Source organism: Siphateles boraxobius, unplaced genomic scaffold, assembly GCF_051911475.1.
Source record: "Siphateles boraxobius isolate OS27281-9 unplaced genomic scaffold, OSU_SipBor_1 130, whole genome shotgun sequence".
Taxonomy (NCBI): domain Eukaryota; kingdom Metazoa; phylum Chordata; class Actinopteri; order Cypriniformes; family Leuciscidae; genus Siphateles; species Siphateles boraxobius.
The window spans coordinates 46,984,621-46,993,032 of record NW_027508734.1 but is presented as its reverse complement, the minus strand read 5'-3'; the positions used below and the strand labels follow the sequence as shown (position 1 = coordinate 46,993,032).

The following is an 8,412-nucleotide window of genomic DNA, read 5'->3' as shown; positions in this document are numbered from 1 at the left end:
AGTTTTTTTTTAAAGTGAACTAATCCTTTAACGTTGTAGCTGCAATCAAAGGCAATTCATAAATCTCTGTTTAAATATGGTTCACAATTAAAATATAAATATACATGAGGTTAAAAATCATATGATTGAAATTATGTTTCATGGCCAATAAATAGTAATTGCATGTTTATTTCTTTTGTGAAAAAACTGTGAGGAAAAAGGTGGAACTTATTTTTTTGTTCCGTGCGGAAATTATAATTTGTTGTTATAGGGACGCTGTATGGGTGCACTCGCTAAGATCTAGAAGAGAGATATGTGCTGCGGCTTGCGAGCCTGCTTTCTAAAAGCTACGGAAGATTGTAAAAGTTATATAAGTTGTTGGTGAAGTGTGAAGACGAATACCCTTCTAAGTTTACCCTCTCGGGTTCATGCGGCCAATGAGGTATATATATATTTTTCCTTTCTTTGTCATTTATTTGTGTTACACGACGGTGTGACGGTGTTTGTAACAAGCAAGTTCATATATATTATTTTACATGTCACAAATGTATGCTTTATTTCTTAGTTTCTATGTGATTCTGTTTAATATTGTCTGCAAGTATGTCAAGAATTTAAAGGTTATTTTATGTTTTTCTGTGTTTTATTTATATACCAGTTCTGACGGCAATTTGGAAATGCAACAAGTGAACATGTAAAGACATGCCCGTCATCGAATAAATGCCCGTGAAAACCCAGGAATGACTTGAGCCTTTATTAAAACTCGAGGGGAGTAACAGTCAGAACTCAGCCTGCTTCGTGCTGGAGGAGAAGAGAGCGGTGCCTGTTGCAACGGAGCCTTTAACGAGCAGCTCGTTACATCGTTAACTACGCTCACAAGCATCAAAGACATCACGGACTGCGTGCGTGCACGGAAACCCGACAAGTGGCAACCGGGACCAGAAGTGTCGTGGGGTGAAGCTACAAAGAAGTAACACATTTAAGCAAGTTTAAATGTTAAGAAGTAGTTTAATCCTGCTAACTTTTAAAGGGACTCTAAAGTGCTAAAAGGGGTTGAAGTGTATGTGTCTGCAATTAAGTTTAAGTTTAATTGTATGTTTATTTCTTTGTAAGGTGATTTAATTGCAAGTCTAATCACTTCATTGTGTAAGTTAAAGGTGCACTAAGGCAAGGCAAAGAGCAAGGCATATTGTTGTTGTTTTTTGACATTGAAGGTAATTCTCTATTTCATACAAGGTGAAAATAATTTGCTTTAAGGTGTTTACACACATTTTTAAGGTTAATTCTAACAGAGTTCATATTTAAAGTTAAATAGTATTACATCCCGTAGTGCTTTAAAATAATCTAGGTAATTATACAAACTCACAAGTAATCTGAATTTAAGTCAATACACATACATTAGCTCAAGTAGGGAAATGGCTGAGCCTGAAGTCCAAGGAAGTGAAGCTGTAAAGTTGCAGGATCAAGCAAGCCCTGATGAAGAAACTGTAGACTCAAGCCCACAGCAAGAGGCAAATACAAGTCAAGTAGTTGAAGAAGATGCTTTGAGAAAAAGCCAAAGAAACAGAAAGCTTACTGAAAAGGGCCAGGCTCTACACGAAGAAAGAGTGAATAAGCTTCAGTTTCGCTTTAAGACTTATTATGACAAATGGAAAGCTATTGCCAAACAAGCTAAGAGAGCACTCGATGCACCTAGCACTGCAAGCTTACAGGATCACATTGTAAGGGTCCAAAATGCTTCAGGAGAAGTAAAGCAAACCTATCACGAGTTGCGCAGTCACGACACTCCTGACAGTGACACTCGTCGTCGAGTAGACACATGTCATGCTGTTTCTGTAAGGATAATAGAACAAGCAGCAGAGATTCTTAAAGAAGGCGAAAGTGGTAAATACCCAGCTAAAAGGTCAACTCACTGGAGTGAGGCTGGCTCGGTGTTCCAATCTTCAGCATCTCACAGATCCAAACGTACAGGTAGTGCAATCACGCGTTCAAGCCATTCGAGTAATTCATCTACAAAGAAACAAGAAGCAGCAGCAGAACTGGCTGCAACTGAAGCTACCTTGAAAGTGATGCAAGAAATGGAGCGTGAGCAAAGGGAGCTTGAAAATCTTGAAGCTGACAACAGAAAAAGACTTGCACAACAAGAAGCAGAAAATGCTGAAAAACGAAAGACATTAGAGGAAAAGCGTAGGCAGATAGAACGCTTAGAAACTGTCAAGAAAATGAGAGCCGCCAAAGCACGTCTACAGGTCTACGAACAAGAATCAACTTCAGATGAAGAAATATCAGACCTTCTACACAGTAAGTCAAAGCCGAAAGAACCGGCACCTTACCTGGTTAGTTTGCCTGAAGTTCACTTTGCACAACCCACTATTAACCCGCAACATGCAACCAATGCTACACAAGAAGATAGCACTACTGCATTAGCCAGAGCATTAGCAGAGTCAATCAACATAAGTCGTTTACCAGTACCAGAACCTTCAGTCTTCATTGGAGACTCGCTCAAGTACAAGGATTGGAAAATGTCCTTTCAAACCCTGATAGACAGGAAGAACATCCCTGTAAATGAAAAGCTCTACTACCTTCGCAAGTATGTTGGTGGGCCAGCAAGAAAAGCAATTGAGAGCTATTTCCTGTTGGGAACGGACACAGCGTATCTTGCAGCATGGAACATTCTGGAGGAAAGGTATGGAAGCTCATTTGTAATCGCCAAAGCCTTCAGGGATAAGCTCACATCATGGCCAAGGATTGGACCAAAGGACAGTGCTGAACTACGAGAGTTCTCAGACTTTCTCAGAGGCTGTGAAGCAGCAATGTTCCAGATTAAGAATCTTGAAGTTCTCAATGACTGCAGCGAAAACCAGAAAATGCTCAGTAAGCTTCCTGATTGGTTAACGGCGAGCTGGAATAGAAAAGTCATTGACATACAAGAACAAAGTGGGTCATTTCCAGCATTCAGCAACTTTGTCGACTTCGTTACAAGAGAGGCGAAGATAGCGTGCAATCCAATAACATCGCTTCATGCACTAAAGGCAAGTGACTTTGAAAAACCAAAGGCCTCAAAGATCCGTAGTGTTGGCGCAAAAGTGTTAGCAAGCAGTTCTGAAGAGAAATCAGACACTAAGATGTGTATCTTTTGTGAAAGACCAAACCATGGAATTCATGTCTGCCGAAAGTTCATGGACAAGTCAATTACTGATCGAGTCAAGTTTGTACAAACAAAGGGCTTGTGCTTTGGATGTCTAAGCCCGGGTCACCGTTCAAAGAAATGTGAAAGGAGAAGTGTTTGTAATACATGCAAAGGGAAACATCCAACATGTTTACATCAGGAACGTGACAGGGAAGTCAAAAGGACAAAGGATCCTGACAAGGAACAAAGGGACACAAGGGAAACCAAACAACCGAGTGCAGAAACATCAAACAAGGCAATATCCAACCGTGTTCTACAAAACACTAACAGTGATTTCACATCCACAATCGTTCCAGTTTGGTTGTCCACAACAAGCGATCCAGAACACGAGGTTCTTGTCTATGCCCTTCTGGACAGTCAGAGCGACACCACATTCGTTCTTCAAGAAAAGGCAGATGCTCTAGTCGCAGAAAAGAAACAAGTGCAGTTGAAACTGTCCACACTGTCATCCAGGGACACAGTCATTCGAAGTCAAAAGTTATTTGGGCTACAAGTTAGAGGCTTCTACGCATCCAAGAGAATTCCTCTCCCAACGACATACACAAGAGAATTTATCCCTGCTAATCTAAGTCATATTCCCACACCCAAGACAGCAAGAGCATGGCCTCACTTAGAGATCCTTGCTGAAGAGATCGCTCCCATGATAGAGTGTGATGTCGGCCTGCTTATAGGGTACAACTGTTCGCAAGCTCTGTTACCCAGAGAAGTGGTGTCAGGAAAGGACAATGAACCATTCGCTCAAAGAACTGACCTTGGCTGGACTATAGTCGGCAGTACTGATCCCTGTGTGGACTATGGTGACGCTATAGGAAGCAGCCACAGAGTCATAGTTAAAGAAGTGACACCTTCTGTTCAGTCACCAACCCCCTTACCAAATGAAGTCAGGTACGTCTGTCGTACACAAGTCAAAGAGCTAGTCACACCACTAGATGTGATAAAAGTACTGGAGTCCGATTTCAATGAACGCCGCATGGAGGACTCTCATTTCTCTCAAGAGGATCTGCGTTTCATTTCCATAATGGAGGAAGAAGTAAAAATGAAAGCGAATGGTCACTGTGAGTTGCCCTTACCCTTTAAGAAGGACAGACCAAATCTGCCAGATAATAAAATCTGTGCCGAACACAGACTCAAATGTCTAAAGAAAAGATTTGAGAAAGACAGGCAATACCACAAAGACTACACAACATTCATGAATGAAACAATAACACGTAGAGATGCGGAAAAGGTTCCACCTGACGAACTGGACAAAAGCCCCTCCTGGTACATCCCTCACCATGGGGTCTACCACCCCCAGAAACCTGGAAAAATAAGAGTCGTGTTCAACTGCTCTGCAAGGTACGAAGGTGTGTCTTTAAATGACTTTCTGCTCACCGGGCCAGAGTTGACCAACACCCTGGTTGGTGTTCTATGTCGGTTTCGTAAGGGTCAAGTAGCGGTGATGTGCGACATAGAACGCATGTTTCACCAATTCCATGTCAAGCCAGAAGATCAAGACTACTTCCGCTTTCTGTGGTGGGACAATGGAGAGTTCTACTCCAACCCTTCCGTCTACCGTATGTGTGTCCATCTGTTTGGAGCCGCTTCATCACCCGGCTGCGCAAACTATGGCCTCAAGTACATCGCAGCTCAAGGGCAAGGTCATTTAGGTGAAGCTACAATTCGTTTCATTGAGAGAAACTTCTATGTGGATGATGGCCTAATAAGTGTCCGCTCAGAAGAAGAGGCTATTCAGTTGGTAAACGAAGCAAGACAACTCTGCAATACAGGCAAGTTGCGACTTCATAAGTTCATATCAAACAGCCAACAAGTATTAGCATCCCTCCCAAAGGAAGACTGTGCAGAGACAGTAATGAAACAAGACTTAGCTCTTGGCGAACAACAGATTGAGAGAGCTCTAGGCGTAAAATGGTGTGTCGCTTCAGATCATTTCCAGTTTCGAGTAGTCGTGAATGAGCGCCCTCTTTCTAGAAGAGGAGTTTTGTCCACAGTAGCCTCTATCTTCGATCCACTTGGTTTTGTGGCGCCTTTCGTCCTACTTGGGAAACAAATACTTCAACAGATGTGTCGTGAGAAGATCGACTGGGATGAGCCAATGTCAAATGAGCTAAGGTCACGGTGGGAGTCCTGGCTATTGGATCTACAGAGCTTAGCCAATGTCAAGATTGAGCGATGCTACTTACCAGTAGATTTCAAGACCGTTCACAAGTATGAAATTCACAATTTTTCAGACGCAAGTGTCACGGGGTATGGAGTCTGTACTTATCTAAGAGCAACCAGTACAACAGGACAGATACACTGCGTCCTAGTTATGGCCAAAGCCAGAGTATCCCCCACAAAGTTAACTACGGTGCCAAGACTCGAGCTGTCCGCAGCAGTTGTAGCAATACGCACAAGTGACATGCTCAGAGGAGAATTGGAGCTTGAAGATGCCCAGGAATTCTTCTGGACAGATTCAAATGTCGTCTTAGGATACATTAATAATGACGCGAAACGGTTTCATATCTTCGTAGCTAACCGCATACAGCGCATCAAGGAAAGTACAAACCCAACTCAGTGGAAATACGTGACGTCAGAAGACAATCCCGCTGACCATGCGTCACGAGGACTTAAGGCAAAGGAGCTCATTGCTTCCAATTGGTTTAGTGGTCCAGAGTTTCTCTGGCAGGAAGAGCTTCCAAGCGGTGAGGTTAAGATGAGAGAACTTGATGCCAAAGATCCAGAAGTGCGTAGGGTCATTGTGCACCAGACCTCAACAACAACAGATTCACTCACTAATCGCTTTCTTAAGTTTTCAAGCTGGACAAGACTAGTGAAAGCAATCGCCAGACTCCAAAGATTTCTCAAGGAGTTTAAGGGTACAATACAGAGAACCAATGAAGCCACAAGTCTTCAGGAAAGACAGGATGCGGAGCTCACCATCATGCTCATTGTACAAAGGGAAGTCTTCTCCAAAGAGATCAATGATCTTGAGTCACAAGGGGAGATGACCAAAGACAAAAACAATAGGCTGTACCGACTCAATCCCTTCTTAGACCACAGGAGCATCCTTAGAGTAGGAGGTCGATTAGAGCATGCTGTCATGCATCCACACATCAAACATCCAGTCATCTTTCCAAAAAACAACCACATAACAAGGTTACTGATCGATCATTATCACAGACAAGTGCAACATCAGGGGCGTGGCATGACCATAAACGAGTTGAGATCAAATGGCATCTGGATCCTCGGATGTAGTCAAGCTGTGTCATCAGTCATCTACCACTGCGTCAAGTGCAGAACGTTTAGACGTCACACTGAAGAACAGAGAATGGCAGACCTGCCGCGTGAGAGAATGGAGACAACTCCTCCCTTCACGTATTGTGGGATGGATTGTTTCGGTCCGTTTTACATCAAAGAAGGTCGAAAAGAGCTGAAACGTTATGGACTATTGTTCACATGCATGTGCTCTCGTGCAGTGCACATAGAGTTACTAGACGATCTATCAACCGATGCATTCATTAACTCACTTCGTGCCTTCATTGCCCTACGTGGAAACGTTCGTCAACTACAATCAGATCAGGGCACCAATTTTGTTGGAGCGAGGCGTGAATTCCTGGAAGCAGTAAAGGAAATGGATCAAGAATGCCTTAAAAAACTAGGATGCGAGTTTGTAATGAACCCTCCCTCTGCTAGCCATATGGGCGGAGTTTGGGAAAGGCAGATCCGGACAATCAGAAGTGTGTTAACATCCATCCTGGATCAGTCATCCCGAACACTCGACAGTTCATCCTTACGGACCTATCTTTATGAAGTGATGGCAATCATAAACAGCCGACCTATGACAACACTCTTACTCAGTGACCCAACAGGTCCTCAGCCTCTTACGCCCAACTTACTTCTGACAATGAAGTCCTCAATAATCTTGCCTCCACCTGGAAACTTTGTCAAGGAAGACCTCTACCTCCGCAAGAGATGGCGTAGAGTCCAATACCTTGCCAATGAATTTTGGCACAGATGGAAAAAGGAGTACCTATTGAGTTTACAACAACGACAGCAGTGGCACAAGACGAGGAGAAATGCGAAGGTTAATGATATAGTAATTGTACAAAACGATACTGCACCCAGAAATGAATGGAAGCTGGCTAAAGTCGCTAATGTGTATCCATCTGAAGATGGATGTGTGCGGAAGGTCCAGTTACTGATCAGCGACTCCGCATTAGATGATCAAGGAAAGAGACTCAGCAAACCAGTCTATCTGGAGAGACCTATCCACAAGACAGTCACATTACTTGAAGCTGACTAACATATCTTTAACTTACAGTAATCGCTCACACATAGTTCATTGGTTGAAATCACAAGTGATTTGGTGGGAGTGTAGCTGCAATCAAAGGCAATTCATAAATCTCTGTTTAAATATGGTTCACAATTAAAATATAAATATACATGAGGTTAAAAATCATATGATTGAAATTATGTTTCATGGCCAATAAATAGTAATTGCATGTTTATTTCTTTTGTGAAAAAACTGTGAGGAAAAAGGTGGAACTTATTTTTTTGTTCCGTGCGGAAATTATAATTTGTTGTTATAGGGACGCTGTATGGGTGCACTCGCTAAGATCTAGAAGAGAGATATGTGCTGCGGCTTGCGAGCCTGCTTTCTAAAAGCTACGGAAGATTGTAAAAGTTATATAAGTTGTTGGTGAAGTGTGAAGACGAATACCCTTCTAAGTTTACCCTCTCGGGTTCATGCGGCCAATGAGGTATATATATATTTTTCCTTTCTTTGTCATTTATTTGTGTTACACGACGGTGTGACGGTGTTTGTAACAAGCAAGTTCATATATATTATTTTACATGTCACAAATGTATGCTTTATTTCTTAGTTTCTATGTGATTCTGTTTAATATTGTCTGCAAGTATGTCAAGAATTTAAAGGTTAATTTATGTTTTTCTGTGTTTTATTTATATACCAGTTCTGACGGCAATTTGGAAATGCAACAAGTGAACATGTAAAGACATGCCCGTCATCGAATAAATGCCCGTGAAAACCCAGGAATGACTTGAGCCTTTATTAAAACTCGAGGGGAGTAACAAACGTTATCTTAGTAGCTATAACTTATAGAAAGAGTGCAACCTAATAAAGTTACATGTATTGCAAAATACATAATTATTTGAGGACCAAGTTTGTAGTCAAAGTATGGGCAGGCCATATTCAATGTAAAGCATATTGTTGATGTTTCGTCCCTATTAGTGAATGTTCCATAACT

At 42.1% G+C, this 8,412-nt stretch overlaps 1 protein-coding gene across 1 annotated transcript; it reads left to right on the top strand.

The window, feature by feature from the left end:
- Positions 1-201: 201 nt before the first annotated feature.
- On the top strand, positions 202-8,197 carry LOC143736673 (uncharacterized). The gene is made up of 2 exons (XM_077227325.1): positions 202-421; positions 635-8,197. The coding sequence occupies exon 2, from the start codon at positions 1,392-1,394 to the stop codon at positions 7,446-7,448; it is 6,057 nt and encodes a 2,018-aa protein (XP_077083440.1). The 5' UTR covers positions 202-421; positions 635-1,391; the 3' UTR covers positions 7,449-8,197.
- Positions 8,198-8,412: the final 215 nt, after the last annotated feature.